This window comes from Drosophila albomicans, chromosome 3 (assembly GCF_009650485.2).
Source record: "Drosophila albomicans strain 15112-1751.03 chromosome 3, ASM965048v2, whole genome shotgun sequence".
Classification (NCBI taxonomy): Eukaryota; Metazoa; Arthropoda; class Insecta; order Diptera; family Drosophilidae; genus Drosophila; species Drosophila albomicans.
The window spans coordinates 31,795,136-31,821,199 of record NC_047629.2 but is presented as its reverse complement, the minus strand read 5'-3'; the positions used below and the strand labels follow the sequence as shown (position 1 = coordinate 31,821,199).

At 35.4% G+C, this 26,064-nt stretch overlaps 1 protein-coding gene across 20 annotated transcripts; it reads left to right on the top strand.

Moving 5' to 3' along the window:
- The first annotated feature begins 586 nt into the window (after positions 1-586).
- On the top strand, positions 587-25,739 carry LOC117567109 (putative leucine-rich repeat-containing protein DDB_G0290503). 20 transcript variants are annotated; one of them, XM_052005909.1, is made up of 29 exons: positions 587-649; positions 980-1,366; positions 4,147-4,303; positions 5,230-5,396; positions 5,886-5,921; positions 10,336-10,518; positions 10,608-10,751; positions 10,822-10,955; positions 11,014-11,194; positions 11,285-11,599; positions 12,030-12,344; positions 12,403-13,047; positions 13,113-13,295; positions 13,356-13,493; positions 13,560-13,742; positions 19,856-19,987; positions 20,196-20,519; positions 20,579-20,767; positions 20,834-20,971; positions 21,661-21,894; positions 22,406-22,588; positions 22,696-22,827; positions 23,045-23,200; positions 23,698-23,854; positions 23,911-24,077; positions 24,140-24,296; positions 24,360-24,526; positions 24,581-24,763; positions 24,822-25,732. In XM_052005909.1, exons 2-29 carry the CDS (start codon positions 1,144-1,146, stop codon positions 25,007-25,009), a joined length of 5,511 nt encoding a protein of 1,836 aa, XP_051861869.1. In that variant the 5' UTR covers positions 587-649; positions 980-1,143; the 3' UTR covers positions 25,010-25,732. The 20 variants fall into 20 exon arrangements, with proteins under 20 accessions (XP_051861869.1, XP_051861877.1, XP_051861868.1 ...); XM_052005908.1 differs by having other exon boundaries at positions 602-1,366; XM_052005910.1 differs by lacking the exon at positions 5,886-5,921 and having other exon boundaries at positions 602-1,366.
- Positions 25,740-26,064: the final 325 nt, after the last annotated feature.

Genomic DNA, 26,064 nt, shown 5'->3' with positions numbered 1-26,064 from the left:
GACAATTGACTTGCTGAATTTATTGTAAGCAAGTTTACAATACTTTCGGCTCGTAATATTCAGTTGTTAATCATACGTCTCAATTTTGCTTTACTTCAATGCCGCCCATGTGGTTGCAGCTGTTGTGATTTGTGATTTTGTGGATATTTTAGCATTTCACAATTACGCTTTACACTTTCGTTCTCGTTGTATGTATATATTTAGCTACTGTGTACAGATGTTGGTACTTTTGCATGTTTTGTTTTTATAGGAAGTTTCGTAAGACCACTGAGCGTTTGCTTCGCTATAAGCGATAGTATATACAAATCTCGAGATGCATAAACAAAGAAGTGCAACGCAAAGCGAACGTCGAACGAACAGTTCTCGCTCAATTTTCCCAAGAAAAGGAAAGATGAAAAGTTTTCACCATACTCTTTAAATGATCATGCAGCGTGCCGTATCTCGCTCTGTCGCTCATTCCGATAAAAGCTGTGTGTATGTGTCTGTATGTGTTGATGAAAAAAGCTATAGAAAGCCCACGAAATATAAGATCCCTAAAGCTTAACGGGGGCCTCTTAATTGGGATGGGATGGAATGTTCACCAAAAGTCTTTCAGTTGCGAGCGGACCTCTGCACGAAGTGGAACAAAAATTGACAAAACTAACAAAGAGTACAGTCCGCGGAAAACATTCAATTAATAGCAAAAAGAAATATATATAAATATATGTATATATTTATATATATATAATCTAATTTTCTCATATATATATATCCCCCTATACATACATATAAACGTATATATCATTTTGCCTGTATATATGTATGTATGTATGCGCGCAAAATATATGTATTTAGTGTACGCGAAAGAAATACGATTTTGTCAACTAAAAATAGTGCCTAAATTTTGAAATTATTATAATTTTTTGTTAATAACGACGACACAACGCTGCTAAACGACGAAAATAAAATCAAACCACTTTCAAAAACCAAATCCAAATAGAAGAAATTATAATAATTTACAATACTAAATATCAATCAACACACACACACACACACGCACGCATGTTCGAGTTAAGAGTTTAAAGAATTAAAGAAGAAGCGAGAGAGAGAGATCGCAACGGCCAAAGTAATTAGATTCGAGCGTATTTGAAAGGCAATCGAAAGATGACTTTCACGCGATTAAAAACTCTGACATTGCTCGTGTGTACGTTGCTGGCACTCAGTTTTCCCGGATATGTGAATTGCGCTAACAAAAAAGGATCCTCATCATCGTCATCACAGCCAGCGGCGGCGGCGCCGCTTGAACCCGAGGCCGTCATCGAGGAGGTCAATGCCAAGCAATTGGAGAAACTGTTGGCCGACAAGGATTACGTTGCTGTCTTCTGGTGTAAGTATATAGAAAACATTCACACACACACACACTTACATACCCACCCACCCACACACACACACACACATCGGTTGTTGTTGTAGCTAGTAACGATCGAGATCCGGGCGCACGATACGAGCATAATCCTCCTCCTCTCGAGCAAAACGCACGATGGCCATGCGACTCGAAATAGTAACAGAAGCCATATTATATAAATTTTCTCTAGTGAAAATTCTAAAAATTCGCATACAAGTGAAAATATGTGAAAAATTTCGTTGTACGAAATGTCTTGAGATTTTCATTCGGTTTAGTTTTTTTTCTCTTTTTTTTTTGCTTTTCGTTTTTATTTTTTTTTCCTTCTCAGTTTTTTTTTTTGTCTTTTTGTTGCTTTTTTTCCCCCCTTCGCACGTTCTCTTGGCGTTCTGTTTATGAGTAGCAATCGCCTTTGGTTGTGAGAAATTGCCGACGTTGTTTGTTCCTATTTTGTGTGCCTTCTTATTTTTTTTGCTATTTGTTTTTTTGTTGCAATACGCGAGTGTGTTGCCAGCATAGTTTTTGTTGCTATTCGCTTAGACGCATTTGGCGCAAACTCTTTGAGCTAACTATAAAATTCGACACAAAAAAAATTAGCTAGAAAAACGTCTCCCAATTCCCTCCAGTTCGAAATTCATCAATATTTTTGTTTGTGTATTTAAGTATTTCATAATTGCAGGAACTAGAAGTTTACTTTCTCCCGTTGTGGGCAGGAATTTCTATTTTATGCACGAGCATTAAAAATTTTAATTGAATAATTTTAGCACATAGAAAAATACGCGCATTTCACATAAACAAAAGCCAGCAGGGTTATAATTTATCAGATTAAAAATAGCTTCCATAAACATGTTAATCACCTTCGGTCATTGGATATTGTTTCGCTCGAATAGCCAAAAATGAAGGTTCTTTTTCTTTTTTCGTCTTTCCATTCATATTTTCTTTTTCTCTGCTCTGTACTCTCGCACATATATTTAAATATATAGTCATAGTCATAGTCTCACATATATGTATTTTTAATTGTACAAATTGACTTCAATGTCGGCAGTTAATACAGAAATTATCTTTTTGGAGGAGAAATTATCAAAATGCATTTGGGAAAACATTTTCAATAGCATTTGCAAACGCCTACCATATTCCATAAATGTTTTTGTTGACACTGAAAATACAATATATATATATTTCTCCAACTCAATGACTTATACAAAACACAGAAAGACCAACAAAAAAAAAAACAGAATAAAGCAAAGCAAAGAAAAATAATGCTATGAACTACGCAAATGGCAGCTCATTGAAATTTGGCATAGAAATTGGCAATAAAAATCAACAGCTGTTTGTTTTTTCAAGTAAACGCTATTAATGCGATTGCAAAGCGTTGTGAAAATATTATTAACAGATATTACCTGTTGGCTGTAACAGCCACAATCCAATGCATAATCAAAGACAATTCGTCGTATACGGAATATTACGTATACGCACGATGAACGGGCATTGCATCTGCTCCATATACTTAACGCCCATAAAATGCCATAAAAGCAACCAAAACAGACTTGCGGACGCTGAGAGTAGCCGATGCTGAAGTGTTTCCTCCAAACAAATGGACTTCAATTATATAGCCTGACGATAAATAACATATATGTAGATAAAATCCGGTAGAAACCGATTGAAATCCAAATAAATGCAGATCAAATTTAGTTTTGTTTAGCAAATACAAATGGGTGAAGAAAGTGGGGGCTGCTTTGGGGGGAAGTTGAGGCAACAGTCAGTGGTGGTCATATAGTGTGATTAATTTGTAGATACTCTTTAGTGGACTGCAGTATTGATTGGCTGCCAAATACTCTGTAAGAATTATGAACAACTTTCTTCAACCTTCGTTTTGATTGATTCTTAGTTTCAGTGTTTAAAGTTATAATATGCTAGCACTTGCAGCGTATTTTGTTTAAACTACATATTTACAGGGTATTTTATTGAAATACATTTAAACTTTATCGTATATTTTATAACTACTTTCTTTAGTTTTTCTTAGTTTCTTTCTTAGTTTTTCTTTGCATTCGTTTCTCTTGATTTTTTTAGTCAACTCTAGTCGGTTCGCCTCTTTAGTTGCCTGTTCGCAGGGTATTCAGCAAAAGGGGCACATGAATAATTGCATATTTTTACAACATTTAGATTGTATAATAGATTGGGCGTGCAACCACCCAAAACCGACAAGAGATGACGAAGTACGCCGCCAACACAGCAGCAACACATCTTTTGTGTGCTTTTGTGAATTTCCCTAATCGTGTCTGCATTGGATTTTTATGAATTAATTTAACAAAATGTCGCAGTTGTGCACACACACACACACACACACTCAATACACAGCCTATCCACATATGTATACCTTATAAGCCACATAAATACAGAGGAGAGTAGTCGATGCAATTGCTCTGCTGCTGCTGTCATTTCATTCACTAGCCTGGGTCTGGGACCCAAAATGCCATTAGCGGTTCTTGCTCTTTCTCCCTATATGTGCCTTAAAGCGGGAGGCAGCTAGAAGAGGAAGAGCGTAGTATATGGGGAATGGGTGGGGAGGGGGAAGAAGGGAAGGGGACGCTACCGATGATGCATCCTCAACGACGATGAATAATCGCGACAGCATTTGGCGTCACACGCGACAGTTGCTAGCCGTCAATTGATGTTGGTATCTTTATGCAGTTTTATCTGCGATTTTCTATTACACATTTGTTAATTGTTGAATTGGTTTTTGTTCTTGTTTTGTTATTTTACAGATGCGCGAAGCTGCGTGACCTGTGATAAGGTTTTAGCGGAACTCGAAAAAATTGACGATGACACCGATTCATTTGGTGTGGACTTTGTGAAAATTAACGACAAACGACTAGCTAAACAATATGGCATCAAGAACTTCCCCGCGCTCACCTACTTCAGGTAAGAAAACTATAATCGAGTCTTTTATTTTATTTGGGTATTATTACATTTTTGCTTAAAACACTTTCTTTTTATTACCCGAATATAATCAAATTGTAACATAACATTTAATTTATTTTATTTTCATTTTATTTATTTGAATTCATTTCATTTTAAAATATATCAAATTAGTATACCGCAAAAATACTGAAATTGTACCACCGGCTATATATTTGGTATATCGATATAGTACTATGTATATTAAAAATATACCATACAGTACAAAATATACCAGATTGTCAGCCAAAGTTACTAAGACCCGTAGTAAGTAGGCAATTTTCCCAATATAAAAGAATTACTGAAATAAATTTTTCAGCTTCCAATACTATCTTTGCTTGTTATTCGATTTTTGTCGATATTTCAAAAAAAAATTATATGTATGATATATCTATCTCTTAAAGTGTTTGAGATATAGGTGCTCATACGGACGGATTTTATTGACTAATTAACTTTAATTTTCATTATCCGAACATACATAAACATAATAAAATTGAAAAAATTCATTTGATATATAATTTTTTTTTTGGATGCACAAATCACTTTTTAACACTTTTTGTAATGTCTAAATTTAATTAAGAGCAGTAAATAAAATATTATATTTCTTATTTTCATATTTGGCACATAGTAAATATCGAAAAAAAGACATTGAAATTACACAGTATTGTTCCTAACATTTATTGGCACTAGCTTTCATATTTTTTTTGACAACTTGAAGTCTGCTATTTCTTTGGCTTCGCAAAGTTACAAATAATAATAAATATTATTAAAAAAATATATTTTTTGGCATTCATAAAAAATGTAGTTGTTCAGACAGTTGAAGTTAAGTAATAAGTAATACAAACATATAGAAATTACAACCATATATATTCTACTTCAACCTGTTTCAGGGAAAAGGAGCCAATCATCTACGATGGCGATCTTATGGATGAGGAGGGCGTGCTCGATTTTCTCACCTCGCTGGAGGCCATGGATCTGCCCGATCGCATCGAGGAGGTAAATGCCAAAATCCTGCACAAGATTATCGAGGATACCGATTTTGTAGCCGTGCTATTCTGTGAGTACCCATTGAGTTCGATTCTTACACGAAATCTTTTATCTTTCTCTTTACTTTTATCTATCAAACTTTGATTCAATTGAAATTACTATTTATTCATTATTGGTGAAACATTCTGATTATGTTTACTTCAAAGCAGTTGCAGTTTTTAGCGTACAAATCAAAAAACAATTTGAAACACAAAGCAAAAAGCAGTAAAGCTCTCTTGTGACTAAAATTCATACAAAACTTAGGTACAAACTAAATATTTACCTAGTATTTGTACATAAATATGTCGATATACTACAAATTAAAAAATTAACTTAGTTGTATCTCTATCGTGTAACTAACGGCGCCATTTTAATATATATTTATATACTATATACTTAACTTTATACTGTACTATACTATATACTAGACTTTATACTATATAATGATGGTTTTTGTGCCTTTTTGACATAAGCGAAATATTGTATTTGTATGCGTTGTATCTATTCAAACGACAAACAGGTCCCGATCATGAAACATGCCCACCCAGGGTAATGGGTAAGTTTGTGCATATGTTAATCAGGTTGTTCTTTTGACTTGCCCTCGTCCTCACCCCACTCTCCAATGATTTTCCATTCTCCCAAGAAATTGCTAATTAAAACCAAATGTTACAAAACTCTTTTTTAAATCCTCGTTCAGTTTTTGATCCAACAACAGTAAACTACATATGCACAAAAGCCTCACAAGAAACCACGCCGTAACGTAATGCCAATGTATCTATATGTAAATATGTATAACATTTTCCCTTCTCCGCCTGTATATATTCCTATATACTGATGTCTGTGTTTGTGCCCATCCTAATATGAATGTCTTGAACTAAACTTGGCTGACACAACATAACTCTTTACCATATACAAATCAAATTTTAAGATTAAAGAAAATGTAAGGAAATTTGATTACGCTTTATACCTTAGTATATGTAGATTAGTATGCTTTTAATTAGAATCAATTCATAGAAGAAATATAATTAGTTTTATATATTGTGTTTAGAATTCTTCTATAATCATTTGAAACTAAAAAACTTTATAGTTCTAAGAAAACATTTCAAAAGTAGATATACAAGTTTATCTAAAATTTTACTATTAAAGTACACTTATATACAGAGCACTTGCTTAACTATGTTGCAAGTATTATTCTCAAGTATTCCATAAGATTAAGAGATCTTAGTGAAGAAAAACTTTTAGCTAAATCCCTCGACGGAACTACTTCTAATAAATCATGCAGCTCTCATGACGAAAAGACTTTACCAAAAAGCCAAGAAGATCTTTTCGAAATATATGTACGCATATATATTATTTTGACAATTTCCGTTGCCTTAAAATAAATACGTATATTAAAAGTCGAAGCATGTCGAATACAAATTTATATGGCACTGATCTAAAACAATATGATCATTAGTCTGATTAGGCCTTATAAAGAATGTATACGTTAAATATATCATAATATATACATACTGTATGTATAGTTAGTTAATGAACATTTAACTGGCAAACAAAATTGGCATATATCAAACAACATAAAAACACAGAGAAGAAACAAATAAGAATAAATAAATAGATATTACGTATACGTATAAAAATAAGATTACAACAACATAAATGTCTGGGCTCTGCGCCAGAGCGTGTTTGTGGCCCCGGCCGTTGGTCGCAATCAGACCAACCGACCAAGTGCTACTCGTCTACAACAAAAATAAAGCGAAAAAAAATACAACAAAATAGAAAACTCATCAAAATCCAAGAAAATCAAATTTCGGAGGAAACCGTCAGTTTGTCCAACTGACAGTCAGTCAGTCAGTCAGTCAGTCAGTCGCTGGCAAATCGATATCTCGAGCATAAATTACATTTATGATATAATTCATTTGCGCCTGAAGATCAGCACTAAAGTATTTCGATATACAATTTGCATGTGGCAATGTTTTGTTGGCCACAGTTTATTATGGAACAAAGGAAATGGATTTTTTTTTTGATGTTGTTGCTATATAGAAAGCATCAACTTTACTTTGTATGGCCAATAGAATATGTATTAGCTTTATAAAGCGTTGCCACCAACAACAACAAAAGTTGTATTTATTTATTGTTGTTGCTGTTGGTGTTGTTGCTGTGTTTTTCAACACATCTGAGCCACCTACAATTTTGTTGGTTTATAAATAGGCACTCGAAGCAGTTGGTTGGCCAACAAAATGATTTTTCGCTGCTGTTATTTTTGCTCAATTTTCAAACAACTAACTGTATACGCGCGTGCATATATAGACACACACACACACACACATGCACGCACGCAAACACACATGCAAAGCGAATTTGTATTGTATATGAATAGTACATGTATTTTTATCAAGCGCAGACAGCACACAAAGGTCTTCGCATAGATGATCAGCATGTAGGTGAGACAAGAACAACATATTCTCTGCCTTCTTCGTCTTCTGCGTCTTCTTCTTCTTTGCATCCATTGTTCTGCCCGACATTTCTGTCGAAAATTCACAGCGCAACACGCGATATACCCTGTAAAAACATGAGTTGCAACATTTAGTAAAGAGTTTCGGTTTAACCATTTACTAGAACGTTTCAAAATATTTCAATTATAAAAAACATTTTACTTCAATTTATATTGGAGTATTTAATTTTAACAAATATTTGGAGAATTAATGGAGAAGTTTTATATATATTAATATATATTATATTATTCAGTATTAATGTTTAGTATAGGAAACCAAAGTCAATTAACAATTGCAATAGATATAAAGTATATTTGTACCATAAATTCCAGAATTAACATTTTGCATAGAGAATCAAACAGTGAAAATTAATTTTATTAAAAAACTAACCCATTGAAAGTCTTCGCTTCCTTAAATAAGTATTTACAATAACTTTATACTATATACTAGTATTGTAAATACTACAGTACAAGTATACTTCTACAGTACTAGTATATACTAAAGAATATAAAGTTTAGAACAAATTTTCGCAGTCTAGCAAAATATCCTTAAACACAACAGATAAATTTAATGTTAGAGCGAATAATTGAGTTTATAATTGCTATACAATAATCATATTTAATAATCATAATTAGATGTGAAGAAAGTTTTAATTATTATTTTCAATTATTACAAAATTTTGTAATTCTTTTATTAAATGAATTAGTAAAATTTGCATAATCTGAAACAATTTTCAATTAGTGTTTATTATAGTGACAAATTAATATTTTGTAGTAGTAAATCACACATTACGGGGTATCTTGAAGTCCACTCTCACATGTGGCAGCTGTCTTTTTTTGTGGTTTTTGCATAGAACTGCAGACAGACAGCAGTTTTAATTGCTTTTGCATACAGCAATACATCAAGATGCTGGCGCACACGAGCCGGCATGGATGTCATTATGGGCAGCTCTTTAGTTGCAGCCAAATGCAATTTTACATAATATTACAAAAAAATAAATATATTCACACACACACACGTGCACATACATAGAAAGTATGTCTGACTTGCACTATTTTTAGTATTTGCCCAAGTCTGCCGCAAAAATTCATTAATGCATTTTGCATACTAAATGCAAATTTACAACGAATAAGAACTGTCAAAACTATAAACATAAACATGTTTAGTCACTGTCGCCATACAGTAATGTATCTGTGTGTGTGTGTGTTTGGGTGTGGGTGTGTAAATATGCGTGTGAGTGTGTGTGTGAGTGTGTGGCCTTGCCACCTTGGCGACACCCACTCACCCAGGCAAATATATTGCCTTCAATTTATGAATTTTCAACAAGAAAATCTTTCGCTTTAGCTAAGCCAAATTGTCTTAATGTCATTATTATAGAATTTACAAAGATTTCAAGCAATTAATATAATAAATATTAAACAATAAAAGAATACTAGAAATGCTCTTAGAAAATCCAAACTAATTGGAATTATCTTTAAGAAAAACATAATAATTTGTATAGAACTTAGGCATAGAATTTTGAAATTGAAAACTCGACTGCTTCTACTTGTCTCTAAGGGCACTTAACTGATTGAGAATATATATAAGCTATAGCTTGACAGCTGCCTGACGATGCCTAAAACATCTCATTTTATTGATCTAATATGTTTTCTTCAACAAATGCACTTGTTTAAGAATTTAATTTATGGCCGTACTTAAAAGATATCAAATATTACGTATACGCAGCGCATGCCAAAGCGAAAGCTCGCTAAAGTCGATGGCAGAGGCGAAAACTGATGAATCTAGAGGGCAAAATAGAAATGTCAAGAAACGGAGCTTTTATTTGGCAAAAACATACGAAAGCGAATTGTCGATTTCTCTGCATTTTATTTATAAGCAAAGAGTTTTGTTGTGCGCAAAACACTTTGAACATTTCTGTTTGTTCATTGTATTTTATTTCCTTTACAGCGTATTTTTGCAACAGGTTGTATACAAAAGATTATTATTATGATTACCAAACTCTCGCTCTCTCTTTCTCTCGCGTGTTATTTTTTGGTGTAAACAAATGCGTATAAATAAACAACAATTTGATTTGATTGGGTAATGCGATTTGCAACACCATTTGCTGGCTACCAAATGGTCTAATACAATTTCCAATTGCATCGAGCTCACTCTATACTATAATTCCTGTTCGATTCTATTCTTGTCTCTTGCATGCGAACACACAATGTCGTGAATCTCTTTTTCTTTTTTTTTCGTACTTGTATTAACCTTAACCTTACAGCTGCATACGAGAATGATACGATAATACACACAGCGTATAATGCCTACATAATGTTTGTAAAGATCCCTTTTTTTTCTGTTGTTAAACCCTCGCCAAATCCAAATGAATAATAATAAATAAAACAAACCTAAATGTTGTCAAGTCAACCTATCGATGGAATTGCTGGTGTAATCTCTATATAGTGTTATCGTAATATATCGTAATCGTCTCATCAGATAAACAGCAATGCCGCAAATGCGCCAAGGCTCTGCAAGAATTGGAGAATATCGATGATGAGGCCGATCAGCTTGGCATCGGTTTTGTCAAGATACACGACGAGGCCTTGGCCGATGAATACAACTTGGGCAATCTGCCGGCATTGGTCTACTATCGCCACCAGACTCCGATCATCTATGAAGGTATATTGAATACCAACGAATTATCCACAAATCCCTCCCACACCCATCCCAAAAAACAGAACCAACTTAATTTGTATTGCAAATCGCAGGTGAACTGCAACGGGAGGAGGATGTCTTGGAATGGTTGGTCCAGAATAAATCAACCGGCGATGAGGATGATGTTATCGAGGATGTCACATCCAAGACGCTGTCAACGCTGATCAGCAACATTGATAATTTGGTTGTGTTATTCTGTATGTATATGAACCCCCCGAAATCGATAAGTAAATCGATCGATTGCAAACGATTTGCATAATCCTACAGATGATCATGGCAATGATGATTCGATGACCGTGTTGGAAGAGCTAGAACAAATCGACGATGACTGCGATAAGCATGGCATACAGTTTGTGAAAATTGATGATGCCAAGGCGGCAGGCGATTACGGAATCGATTCGGTACGCAGCAAATCGATAGCGATAACGATAACGATAAACGTCCTCGAACCTTTTGTAGATTCCGGCAATTGTATACTTTGAAAAAGAAATTCCAAACGTTTACGATGGCGATCTCATGGATGAGGAACAGATACTGAAATGGTTGTTGGGACAGTTGGAACGTGATGAAATCGAGGATGTCACCGACGAAATGCTCGATACAATGATCAAAGAAGGACGCGTCATTGCAGTGCTGTTCTGTAAATATAAAACACAATACAAAACTAAACACGATCCCTCCCTTGGTGGGCAAAGAGTTGGCGCATTTTGATCCATAAGCTGTTTTCCAGACGACAACAACGACAAGAAATCGCAAAAGGTGCTCGAAGAACTTGAGAACATTGACGACGAATGCGACGCTTTGGGCATTACTTTCGTGAAAATCGACAATCCCGAGGAGGCCGTTGAATATGGCATCAATAAAGTTCCTAAACTGATATACTTTGAAAAAGGCATTCCAACCATATACGAAGGCAATCTGGAGGATGAGGAGAAGCTATTGAAATGGCTCGAAGAGCAAACGAGTTCCGATCAAATCGAAGACATTACCGATGAAATGTTGGATTTGATCATTGAGAAAATGCCGCACGTTGCTGTGCTCTTCTGTAAGTCAAAAGGATCAATCTCCCAACCTCCCTTCCTCCCCCTCAATCCATTCATCAATTCATCGAAACCAAGGATCTGACGAACTGTGTAGATATATTGTATAGAAGTCGTATACTCTTAGATGTTGTACTACTTTTTGTTGGGGTGTGTCTGAGTGTCTGCTGTGATTGTAACACTGCTCGATGTGCTTTACAAAAATTTACCAAAATTTTTAATCTTATAAGCGCTTCAACTAATCAAACAAAACTAAAAACGGAAACAGGAAACATAAACAAAAGGTTGGGTTAGGTATTCTTTCTTCTCGACATAGAACACACTTCTTTAGGTATGGCATCATTTTCAGAAAAAAAAATCAAACGCCGTCTTCCCAAATTGGATTTTGATCTCATATTTGAGTGCATTATAATAATCGTTGGCAATCTTTCGCAGATGATAAAGATCAAAAGAAATCACAGAAAATCCTCGCAGAATTGGAAAACATCGACGATGAGTGCGATCAAAATGATATTGCTTTTGTCAAGATCGATGACGATAAGGAAGCCAAAGAATGGGGTATCGATGAGATACCATCGATTGTACTCTTTGAACGTGGTATTCCACATATCTACGAGGGTGATCTGATGAAAGAGGATGAGCTGCTCGGTTGGCTGGTGCATCAAAAGCGCTATTCCGAAATTCCCGAAGTCACCGATGAAATGAAGGACAAACTGGTCGAGAACACCGAACATTTGGCTGTCATCTTCTGTAAGAGAAAACACTATTTTAATATCTTAAACATTTCACAAGTAAATTCCACCTTTAGACGACAAGGATGACAAGCAGGACATGCGCATCTTGAACGAGCTGGAGAACATTGACGATGAACTCGAGAAGGAGGGCATCGTCATTGTGCGCATCGATAACGCTGCCGAAGCCAAGGAATATGGTCTTGATCATTTGCCCGCTCTGATCTACTTCGAGAATAAGATCCCCGCTCTGTATGAGGGTGATTTGATGAATGAGGACGAGGTCCTGGAATGGCTGCTGGTGCAGAAAAAGACGGCCACCATCGAGGAGGTTACCGATGAGATTCTGGTCAACTTGATCAATGAACACGAGTATGTTGTTGTCTTCTTTACTGGTCCCTGCGAACCGGGTGAGACTTGCGATCATACGCTCAATGCCCTCGAGAGCATCGATGATGAGTTGGATGAGGCTGGCATCATTTTTGTTACCACCGAGGATACCGGCATCGCTAAGAAATATAACGTGAAAACCTATCCACGACTGGTGTTCTTCCGCAATCGTGATCCATTGCACTTTACCGGCGATCTGGATGATGAGGACGAAGTGCTCGCTTGGATCACCGATGACGAAACCCTTGAGATTCCCGGCAAAATCGAGGAGGTCAATGTCAAAATGTTGGACAAGATTTTGGCCGAAAACGATCATGTGGTCGTGTTCTTCTGTAAGTCATAAAATGTACATACTGCAATTTAAATTTCAGTGTTAATAGTTTCTTTTTTCGTTTAGACGCCGAGGGTGACAAGAAGGCACAGAAGATCCTCAACGAATTGGAGAACATCGACGATGAATGCGAGGAAAAAGACATCGACTTTGTAAAGACATCCGACGATGATATCGATAAGGAATACGATTTGCCCGGTTTGCCGGCGCTTGCATTTTATAGACATAAGTTTAGAACAATTTACACCGGTAAGTCAAGCCGATAGTATTTTCCAGATATAGTATCTTAATTTCTATATTCGATTGCAGGTGATCTGATGAAGGAGGAGGAAATTCTTGAATGGGTTATCGATTTGCACGAATCAACGGCTGATGTTATCGAATCGGTGGATCGCAAGACATTGCAAGTTTTGATCAACGACGTGGAACATCTCGCTGTTTTCTTCTGTAATTAATTGAGTTTAAACTGAAATTCAATTTATTCAATAACACGATTTTTTAATACTACTTTAGATGATGATGAATGCGAATCGTGTGGTGGCATTCTGGAGGAATTGGAGAACATCGACGATGATACCGATAAGCATGGCATTCAGTTTGTCAAATCGAACGATGTGAAGTTGGCCCACGAAATTGGCATTTTCGCATTCCCCGCTTTGGTCTACTACGAGACAGGCGTTCCGATCATGTATGATGGTAAGTTAGAAAAAAATAGGTTTTTGATTGATTTTTAATTGAATTCTTCTTTCTAGGTAATCTCAAAAATGAAAATCGTGTGCTGCAGTGGTTAATCAATCAAAAGAGTAAGCGTTCTTGTTTCAAATGTTTTCTCTGCTTTCTAACTCACGCTCATAAGCCAAACATTCAATTCAAAATCAGTTGAGGCCAACTCAATTGCAATCAATTCAAATCAAATCAAATCAAATCAGAAATGAGATCGCATATCAAATCCAAGAAAAAATGTCAAGGATATATCCAAATATCATTCTACCCGTTTACACAGCCATTTATCAAAAAAAGTGCAAAACGTAATGAATACTTTCGATATACGATATACTAGGCAACGATGACGATGGCAGTGATGAGAAAATTGTTAAATTGAGCTATCCTAAAGAAAGTGATGTGGATAAAAGACAAAGATTAAAGCGTCTGCAAAAAACGATACGAAATGAAAGATTACGAAAACATTCGCGAAATGACGATGACGATGACGACGATGAGGACAACGACGATGACGATGACGATAACAATAACAACGACGATGACGATGACGACGATGACAATGATGATAATGACGATGGTGATAATGATAATGACTTTGATGACGACGATGAAGACAATGACGATGAGGATGAGGATGAGGATGATGAGGACAATGATGACGACGATGACGATAACAAAGACGACGACGATGACGATAACAATGACGACGACGATGATGACGATAACAACGACGAAGATGATGACGATGACGATAACAACGATGACGATGACGACGATAACAACGACGACGATGAGGATGATGATGACAATAATGACGAGGACGACGAAGATGAAGATGACGACGATAATAACAATGATGATGATGAAGATGACGAGAACGGCGACGATAACGATAATGAAGACGACGAAGATGATGAGAATGATGACGATGAAGATAATGAGGATGACGATGAAGAAAATGATGATGAAGACGATGACGATAACAATAGCAAAAACAATAATGATGACGAGGACGACGAAGACGACGATGAAAACAATGATGATGAAGACGAGGACGATGAAGAAAATGATGATGATGATGACGATGATGAAAATAATGACGATGAAGATGATGAAAATAATGACGATGAGGACGATGACGATGAAGATAATGACGACGAAGACGATGACGACGAAAATGGCAATAAAAATATTGATGACGACGATGAAGAAGATGAGGACGATGACGATAACAATGACGACGATGACGACAATAACGATGACAACAATGACGATGACGATGACAACAATAATGACGACGATGATGAAGATGATAATGATGACGATGACGATAACGATAACGACGATGACGATGACAATGACGACGAAGAAGAAGATATCAGCAAGCAAATATATAAGCACAGAGCTAAAGGCAGAACGATACATCGGCTTTCTGATCTATGCGCGGGTCATGTCATAGATGAAATAGGTAATACGTGAATGTGAGTTGCCATTGCCGCACTAACTGAACTTCTTTTTACTGTTGTGAACTCCTGACCCTCGACCTCTCTCCAAGAAATATCGTTAAAACATGCACACGAAACTTTACCATTCCGATTAACGCACACACTACAATATTATTTCATTGTCTATCTACAGACTTGGGTAAAAGGAATACAAATAAATATGCATTTCGCAAAGGTAACAAAAAAACAAAACACAAATGAAAGAAATATGAAATGTCAATGTGCAGCTTTTGTGCTAAGCCAAATCATCAAATTGAAATTGGAGTTGTACACTTCGAAAATCAAACACTCAAGCAATCAAACTTTCTCTCACACACACTCACGCACTAAAAATATATATATGTAAACCACGTCAATGTTTGCCCTGGTGTATGTTATACAAGACCTATCCAATGCTTCGATCTTTACCTACAATGTTGTTTGATGTTCCCCATCCCATAACTTCTCTCTACTTCTACTCAAAATAATAAACAAAAAAAAAGTGAACAAATTTGGTAAAATAATGCAAAAATCATAGCTGACACAATGTTTGAAAAAATATAAAAAAAAATCAAAAAACAAAAATTATTGACTATAATTTTTAATAATCTTATGAAAAGTTTTTTTAATATAATTCTAAAAAAAAGACGACAACCAAAACAACCACAACATAAATAATATGAACGAGAAATTTGTTAATAACTTGATTGTTTTGATTATTGATATAATTATTATCATTTAATACTTTAAGTAATCGTTTTTATTTGTTAATTATAATTAATATCGAACCTGCACTCCTGAAAATAATTAAAATTAATTATTTTTAACGGATATGAGAAACGAAAAAAACAAATGAAAAATGAAACTAGAAAATTGTGCAACGATCAAAAACATTTGAAAACAAACGGAATTAGATTCAATCAACCTGTACAGTCAGCATCAAAAGCATTTTGTCAGTTATTAGTTAAATAGTATGATAAATGTTAAAAAAAAAAAAAAAACAAACAAATGATTTTAAAATTAAATTAAATTGTTGTTCATTCATAAAGCACGCTTCTATATACTATAGTATTTGAACAAGAAATCAATCTATCAAATATTACAAAAAAAAAGAAAAAAAAAGAAATGCAATATATAAATGAAAACAGAAAATTCTACTAACTGCTCTTTGTGGTAATTTCTGAAAGGTGTTGACAAATAAAAGCAACTTTACGACTTTTATTTTGTATTTCTCGCCTACTCTTTTTTATGCACTTTTGTTTACTTTTGATTCTTGTTAGTGATTTCTTAAAAAAAAATATAAAAATAAAATGTATGAAAAAAAAAACAAAACAAAACCAATCCAAAATTAAGAACTAAACAATCTGACAAAATGTTTTTGTTTGTTTGCTCACAACAGATGACGAATGTTTCTATGTTGGATTGGGTCACGACGGCCATTCAGCTAAGCGCGGCAACAATTTTGTGCCCAACGATTACAAACCATTCCAATGCTGTCCAACCAAATTGGAGAAGTCAACGAAAGTTCCTAAAATGACGGCCCAGCGCATCGGACACGACGGCGACGCCAGCAATCGTCAAGGCGGTGGCAACTTCAAATTTGCCGCCTCATCGAGCACCTCTGCAAGCAAACCTGTCTCGAAGCCCGTCGCCTCCAAGAAGCAGGCGTCTAAGCGCAACAATGACGATGATGATGATGACGACGATGATGAGGATGATGATGATGATGAGGATGTGCCATTGGTGAAGGTGTCGTATGCCAACAAGCGTTCGGGTCAATCGACAAAGAAGCCCATCCCCAAGCTGCAGCAGCAACAGGATGATGACGAATCCGTCGAGGTGGAAAAACCTAAGAGTAAATCATCCAAGAAGTCGGGAAATAAGCTGAATGTTAAAACCGGTACGTCGCGTTAGTCGAAAAATAAATAGATAGACAACATTTATCACAATTGAATCTTGTCAAAATTGTAAGACACAAACAATGAATTTGTTACAAAAAAAATAATACACTGTCCGTAGTTCATTTTTAAATACGTATTTTGTTGTTGTGCACATACATTTACACACATATTAGAAGCACACACACTCACAGACATATCTGGATGTAATTTGATTTGTTTATTTCTCTCTCTTTTTTTTCTTTGTGTCTTGCAGGCATTAATTTTTTCCAAAATCGACTAAAAAATTTGTATGACCTCATTTTTCAGGATATCTCTCTGTGGGAGTAAGGCAACAATTTTAAATCTCACAAAACAAAAACAAAATCAATATCAAAATCAATTCAATTCAATAGATAGCAAAGAAACAAAATCACTAAAAATGAATGAGATTGAATGAGATTGTATGAAACTTAATGATATGCAATAATTAAAGTATCACGTATACGCACTGTTGTCATGTTGCCAAAACCAAATCAAACAATGTGAATATTAACAACAACAACAACAACATGTCTAAGATCTAAGCACAATTCTGTTGTAAAAGCCTCGAAAAACAGGTTTCTATGTAATTTATAAGATCATAAGGTCTGATTTCTGATTGTCATTAAATTTAAGAGCAAAAGACAACAAAAATAACAACAAACCAACAACAACAACAAGAATGAGAGAAAGAAGCACATATTGTTATTAAGCTAACTCATTTGGCTGTGTAATTAATGCAAATTTGAAACATTTAAATGAGTTTTGCCAGGCGAAATGCGTCACTTTAATATTAAATATTACTCATACGACACGCACAACATCATCTGGAATGTAAATGTTAATAACACAAACAATCAACGAAACCGTACTCTTTGTTCCACAAGTAATGCAGCGGTTAATGCATCGAATTCGAAATGCCAGCTAATTTATTTCAAAATTATGCTCGGCATCGCAACTCAAAACTATAAATAACTAATTCACACAACATTTTGTTTGAAAACTAAACGTTAACTCGTAACTTTTGGTACTTTTGCACTTTTTGACTATTTTCTGTTGAGGCTGCCTCTTCTTTCACAATGTAAACTATCGTAACTAAAGCAAACTATAACTTACCTAAAAAATTTGTTGCATTTTGTCAATGGATATCAAACGCGCAAAACAAACTTTGTTCAAATTTAAAGCAATTACTGCAACAACAAACTTACTATTAACACACAAAAACCACAAAAACCAACAAAAAACTAAAAAAAAAAAATGAAAAAATAAATAAGAATTTATAGAATACTCTAAGCAATTGCACATGGTAATGGGTATAGCTCATTTAAAGTGTGCAGAGGAGTATATAAAATAATATTTTCAGAACTTCAGGTCTCTATATTTAGCTAATAATGAATGAAGGAAATTTTTGTAATTAACAAAGAAACGAGAAACGAGAATCAAGTCAATAACTTTTTGATACTACTTACTACTTTTTGTTACAATATACAATTTACATATGTATAAGTCTAAAACAATACAAAAACCATGAAGCGATAAATATTTTTTAAACAATTTTACAAAAGTGAAGCGCAAACTGCAAAAAAAACTTCTTACTACTATTTACATACATAGCCTAACTTTACATACAAACAAATACATTTGATTCTTTGTTGTTGTGGCAATTTAAATACAAAGAAATTAAGCAAAGCAAAATATGAATAAAAAAAGATGAATACATCCAACTAAACAAAACTCGCAAATACTCATACAACTACAGTTCGTATACTTAATATTATGAATGGCTGGCAACTCTCTCAATGGCCTCGCACATGTAAATGCTTTGCCATGTTTTCTTTTTGATTTCATTTCACGTTTTTTTTTTTTCTTTGTATATTTTTCTGCCGCTTCCGGCTAACTGTTGATTTGTTATTGATATTTGCAAAATATCGAATGCTATTTTCTAATTTTGTAAGTCTTTCTGATAAACTGAGAGTCACAATCTTTTTTCTAAGAATTTTTATTAAATCTTATTGTTGTTGAACAGCAGCTGTAAAGATCAAACTGAAAACAAAAACAAGAAGAAACTCAAGCAATGTATTTTGTTAAAGTTTTTAACTTTATATATTTTAATATTTTACTTAAATGAACAATTAAGCAATACACAAAATTTTTGTAAAAGAATTGAAAAAATCAATTGTAAATTTCACAATAACTCAATAAACAAATTAGGTTCTTTTTTTAATAAACTTAAGCGTTCGCACAAATACAAAACGAAATTCTCAAAAAAATAAACACAAAAAACAATTATGTTTTGGTTCTTTCATGTGGTAATTATTCACGAATTGAATAATTTATGTAAACCTTCTCCCTCAACCCCCTCAAAGAAAGAGAAATGATTTTGCATTATTTTACACATTTTTGCGATACATTTGGGCAAACTTTTTTTTGTTTCTTTAGATTTGTGTTTACATTTTGGAACATTTTCCAGAATGCTTCTCATTTCCCTCAATGGAACAAACAAAACATTTAAAGAAAAAGTTATAGAAAACATTTCAGCGTATAAAGAACTCATGATTGATTGACCAACTGCAGACAACAGGTATGTTCGACTATGGAAATCGATACGCGAAGAAATAAATGAACATATTGAACCACCAATTTTTGGCAGATACTTAAGTTTTTCTATTTGCTATATATCTAGGTAATATTGAGAGTAATACGGACGTGTTCAACTGGATACTGGAGCAGAAGGCCGATCAGAGCATTGAGCTGATCAATCGGGATCAGTTAATTGAATATATAGGCACCAAAGACTTTTTAGCGGTTGTTTTTTGTAAGTATGCAAAAGTCATACATTAAGGTATATATATATTTATGATAAGAGTAAAGCGCGCGCCCACTAAAAACTGTAACTGCCCAAACAAAAAACAACAACATCAAACGAGAAAAGAAAAATTACATCAAAATTGTAATCAATTCAGTTTTTCAGCTTAGTTTTCAGTTGATATGCTAAATAATATTCGAATCAAATTGTTTTGCAGACAAAGAGGATGATCCGGATTCACCACGTGTCCTGCGACACATTGAACTCATCGACGATGAGGCTGCCGAATATGGCATTTATATAGTCAAGATGCATGACAAGCTGATGGCCAAGAAATATGGCTATAGAAATCCACCAGGTCTAACGTATTTCCGCAAGGGCAAGTACATTAACTATGATGGCGACATCGATGATGAGGAGGAGGTACTCGATTGGTTGACGAGTCCGGCCAATATGGAAATGACCGATCACATTGAGCAGGTTAATCGCAAGATGTTTGAGAAGATTCGCAAGAATTCCGACTATGTGGCTGTCATTTTCTGTAAGTCTGAAAATTGAAGAGAGAAAATGAAAGTGAAATTTATTTTTATCAAACTTTAGACAGCGATGAGTGCAAACAGTGTCCACGAGTTTTGGCTGAAGTGGAGCACATCGACGATGATGCGGATAAGGCGGGTATTGATTTCGTCAAGATCGATGACAAGCAAATGGCCAAAGAGTACGGCGTCTTTGCACTGCCAGCCATTGTCTTCTTCAAGCCGACATCCAAGGAGCCAGTCATATACGCCGGTAAATTAGTCATAATTTTATATAGTACATTAAATAAGGTTAATTCTATATACATTTTTTTTGCAGGGGATCTTTACGAAGAAGAACAAATCCTTACTTGGTTACTTACGCAAAAGGATCCAAGTGGAGATGTTATCGAAGATCTCGAAGGCGAAAGGCTTGTTCAATTGATCGAAGAGTCTGGCTCCATTGCAGTGTATTTCTGTAAGTTCAATGAAACCCAACAAAAACGATATGAAAAACGTGCGGTATATTTAACAAATATATATCAATCACAATTTCAATTTGTTAAGACTATCAAACGTTTACCAACTGCAATCGGTTTGGTGACATAAATTCATATTGAGCACAACGACCAAAAAAATGTGAAGGAAATTGCCAAAATTTCGGTACGCCGAAGTTGCAATACTCTTGCAGTCATCTTTAGTTCATTGAGGCAGACTGGGACACAAGACTGACGTGATTGTTCATCCGACTGCGGGGGAATATAAGGGAAAGCCTTCTACTATAATGTGCTCTGCAAGCGTATTCAATTTTTATAGCATACTTTTCAGCGCATTCAACTGTTGTGTCTCTTTTCATTTCCAACCAATTGTCTCATCATTTCTAATCTATTCTCTATGAAATTGAACAACTGTGCTTAATTTAATTTATGCTCACTCTTTTGCGCAAACAGTTTGCAGTATTTCATTTCTTTTAGGTATTTTCTTAACTTAATTTCTAAGCAATTATAACAGCGCTCAAATTGTATCTAACCACCAAGACTTTTTACAACCAATTTTTATATATTTCTATTTAAAAAAAAATACCAAAATATTTCAAACAACAAAAAAAAAACACTCAAAAAATTGTAAAACCAAAAAACAACAACAACAACAACGAAAACAAAATAGGGAACAAAACGAAGTGTGATATTTGCAATTCGAAAGCGGCGCGAAAGGCGCGTCTGAAAAAGGAACGCGAACAGCATCAACAGGATGGCGGCACCGCCAGTGCTGCCGCCGCTTTTGGCAGCGATCCAGAGGGCGGAGCAGGTGGTGCTGGCGAGGCTGGCGGTGCTGCTGGTGGAGATGGTGGTGGTGGTTCAGCAACGGATGCCGCTGCTGCTGCGGCCAAACATGATGATGGTAGCGCAATTACGTGACAATCTAAATAACCATTTTGTATAGCCACCAAAACTGGAATGAGTCCCACCCAAGCACTCACACACACACATGCACATATGTATTGTACACACCTACACACGCACACACACACATGCACAAATTCACGTCCAATTTGTATGAGAATGTCTTACCCAGTATACTTTGCTGTAGCGCACCTGAGAGTTCCCCACTTGTCTATCACACACTCTCTCTATCTCTGTATTTATCTTTCCGTATATACTATATATATATGTATATATCTGTATCTTTAGCTGTCCACCTTCTATGTTCTTCTACTACAAATACTTTCACATTTGCTCAACAAAAAATACACAAGTTTCCACTCTGTTCCCACTTTGTGCTTAGTTTATTTTATATGTAGTGCTTGCTCGTAGTCTGTTCTATTTGCCCCGCCACCTCCCCTTGTCTAGTGTGCAGTCTTTGTTATAATATTTGCCTATTGCCGTTGCCCCAAATCACCAATCTCCTCTAGATGCCGATGGCTGTGAGCAGTGCACCAAAGTGTTGGAAGAGCTTGAGAATATCGATGATGATTGCGATAAGCATGGCATTACTTTTGTGAAAACTCGCGATTTCTCTGTTGCCGATGGCTATGGCGTGCACGAGTATCCAGCCCTGGTCTACTTTGAGGGTGGCATACCAAACGTGTTTGAAGGTAAGCGATTATCGATAACATTTTAATCGATTGGCAAATTGGAGCTGCAGCTGATGCCTCGCAATATTGTGAATGCAAATCAATTTAAAATGTAATTTAACGAACAGGTGAGCTTAGTGAGGAGGAGGAAGTATTGCAATGGCTGATTACACAGAAAACTGAGGATCGCATTGAATTGATCACCCGTCAAATGCTGGAGACAATGGTCGAAGAAACACAATATCTGGCTGTATACTTCTGTAAGTTTTTGCCATTTGATTGACAAGAAAAACATTCGCATTTTTCTCATAATATTATCACACACTATATCAATTATATCCCCCTGGCACTCTACCACCAAATGCACCACTGCACCACCGCACAACACAAAATCTCTATGCACCAACAACACAAAAAAAAATCTATCCAATATCCCTCCAAAAAAAATACCAATAAAAAAAAACCGTAACGTCTCAGTACCGATTGAGCGAAAGGGCAAGCAACCCGCTTTCTGTCGAAGTTTCTGTTCCCCCTCTAGTCTTAAAGACAGCAACTTGACCACCACCAAGCACTCATCCAGCCAATTCGTACAAAGCTACATTTCACGTAAAAGAAAACGTATCCAAAAACAAGGTATTCCCGTGTGTACAAAATCGCAACTCAATCTCAAACAATTAAAATAAATTTACCAATAAATTAAGATCGAAAGCCAAAATCGAAATAATTGTGCATGTTTTACGAGCCGCTCTCTAACCAGTTTGTAATTTTGTCTGTTGTCCTCTTCTATATAAAAAACAACAACAATTCTAAATACTAAACAAATGGCTTTTAATTGTATTATCGACCAAACTAAATTCCCCATACACAGATAAATATTTTTAACGAGATTTCCCTATGAAAAAGTTGCGAATTTGTTGTGACAATTGTAAAATAAAAATGTAAAAATTTAGTTTGGGCGCGAATACCTCGTGTTTTGGCGTTTTCTACTATATCAACTATATCTGCGATTGCCAATTATAACTCTTCTAACTGAATTACTAGACAGCCTGCGCTTCACATTCTATAGTCATTAGAATATAATTCGCATTAAATTGTATTTAATATGAGTGTAATTCCTTTCTCATGAACAGACAAGATCAATTGTAATATCTGTGATCAGATATTGGAGGGTCTGGAACTGATTGATGATGAGTGTGATGTTTTTGGCATACATATGGTTAAAATTCAAGATCCGCAGCTGGCCAAACGCTATTCCATCAAGACCTTCCCAGCTTTAGTATACTTCCGGTAAGAGTTTTGTAATTTGTTATAATCGTTTGCTATAATAACATTTCTTTTTATAGCAATGGCAATCCTTTGCTCTTTGAGGGAGATCTGCAAAACGAACAGTCGGTGCTGGAATGGCTGATTGATGATGATAATCGTGAGTTGGCTGATGAGATCGAGGAGGTGAATGAGCGCATGTTGGATCGCCTGATGGCCGAATCCACATTGCTGGTGGTGTTCTTCTGTAAGTCTATATATATGATATGCTAAAAGAGATTATAAAGTACTAAAGAGTTGATATTATAGATGATGATGATTGCGCCGAGTGTGAGGAAATATTGGAGGAGCTGGAGGAAATTGATGGCGAAGCTGATATGTTTGGCATTGATTTTGTGAAGATTGCCAGCGTTGAGGCAGCAAAGAAATATGAAATTGTTAACATACCATCTTTAGTCTATTTCCGGTTGGTAGCAAGCTTAATATAATACTTGAATTTAAATATAATAATAGATTTTCTATTTTATAGCAAGCAAGTGCCCGTGCTTTATGATGGTGACATGCATCAGCATGACAAAGTCATCACCTGGCTGACATCGCAAGATGTATTCGAAATTAAAAACGAAATCGAGGAAGTCAATCGCAAAATGCTTGACAAACTGCTCGAAGAAAACGAATTTTTGTCTGTGTTCTTTTGTAAGTTCAGGAATTTCAAGTAACTGTTCAGTATTAATAATAATCCTCTTTTAGATGAGCACAATCAGGTGGATAGTGCTGCAGCATTGGAGAAACTGGAGAACATTGACAGCGAAACGGATAATTTGGACATTACCTTTGTGAAAATGGCCGATTCGCGTTATGCCAAAAAATGGGGCGTTACCAAACTGCCAGCCATGGTCTATTTCCGTCGTCGCTTCCCCAGCATATATAGGGGTAAGTTTTAGTATATTTTTGGTTGCAAGTGATAGATTAATTGGTATTATTTGATTAGGTGACTTACTGTCGGAGGATGAGGTGCTCGAGTGGCTGCGCAAGAATCGCTTCCGTCAGCCGGAATTGAATATATTCATGTATGCTCTGATAGCCTTGGCGGTGGCCTTCGTTGTCTACACGGCCTTCTTGTTGCAGTGCTTCAAGCCAGCGCCTCCACCGCCCGTACAGCATCCAAAGCAGTCGTGATCGAACTGATCTAATTGCTGGGCTACACATTGCTGCTGTTGCTGTGAAACTAGAAAATTGTTAAAGAACATACGAATCAACTACTTACTACAACTACTACAAAGGCCTGCCTGCGTGTAGAATGAGAGTGAAAGAAAGAGACAATGAATGAGCGAATGAGAAATTGAAAGAAAGAGATTAATAAGGAAATGAGAATTGAATAAACGAAACGAACAACGCACAACACAGTCAGACAAAACATCACATCATCATCAATATCGAAATATCATCATGGAAATCGTCTAAATTAGACGACGATAAGAAATGACTTTATAGCGAGAGAATGCCGAATATGCCCCAAGTATTCTGCAAGAATCCCAGAGAAGGAGAGAGACAGTGAGAGAGCGAGAAGAGTCCCTGGTGACAAAAACATTGCAAATATTACATACTTCTATGATTATAATAATTGACAATCCGTTTGGTTTCACTCTTGAACAAATAATAAATGACAGTCAACTTTCTGGCTGCTTCCAATTTATCAATATAATAATATACTATACCATTTGACTTCACAATAATGTACTTAAAAGAAAACAAACAACAATAATTAATAACTCAACACTCAAGTCATAGTAATTACTTTTAAAATTTATATTTAAATACAATTACAATAATATTAAATGCTTAAACACAGAGAACATAAAAACAAAATAATAATTTTTACAGTAAACTATTACGGATTAAAACAAAATAAATAATTACAATTCTTGAATAATAACAATAAAATTGTATTTTGATTTCATCAGATTATCAGTTCAAAATTGCAGACAGTTACCACTCAAAGCTTTTTGAGGCTTGACTCACGCTTGACAACAGAACTTCAAAAAGCTTTTGCAGTCAAACGAAATTTCAGTGCGACAGCCCCTTGACATCGTCGTATTAATGTGTGATATTTTTAACTAGATGCACTCAAAGATAATGTGCTGATATTGACAATGTTGTGGTAATCTATATTTGATATAAATTATAGCGAAGATACCGGGGGTCTCTATGAACATGCGATTGCCAACTATGAA

Excerpts from the sequence above, each read along its gene's own strand:
- LOC117567109 (XM_052005909.1), top strand. The coding sequence starts at position 1,144 with ATGACTTTCACGCGATTAAAAACTCTGACATTGCTCGTGTGTACGTTG. Across the intron at positions 13,743-19,855 it reads CGTTCCGATCATGTATGATG|GTAATATTGAGAGTAATACG; the intron begins GTAAGTTAGAAA and ends CTATATATCTAG. Across the intron at positions 23,201-23,697 it reads AAAACGTATCCAAAAACAAG|ACAAGATCAATTGTAATATC; the intron begins GTATTCCCGTGT and ends TCTCATGAACAG.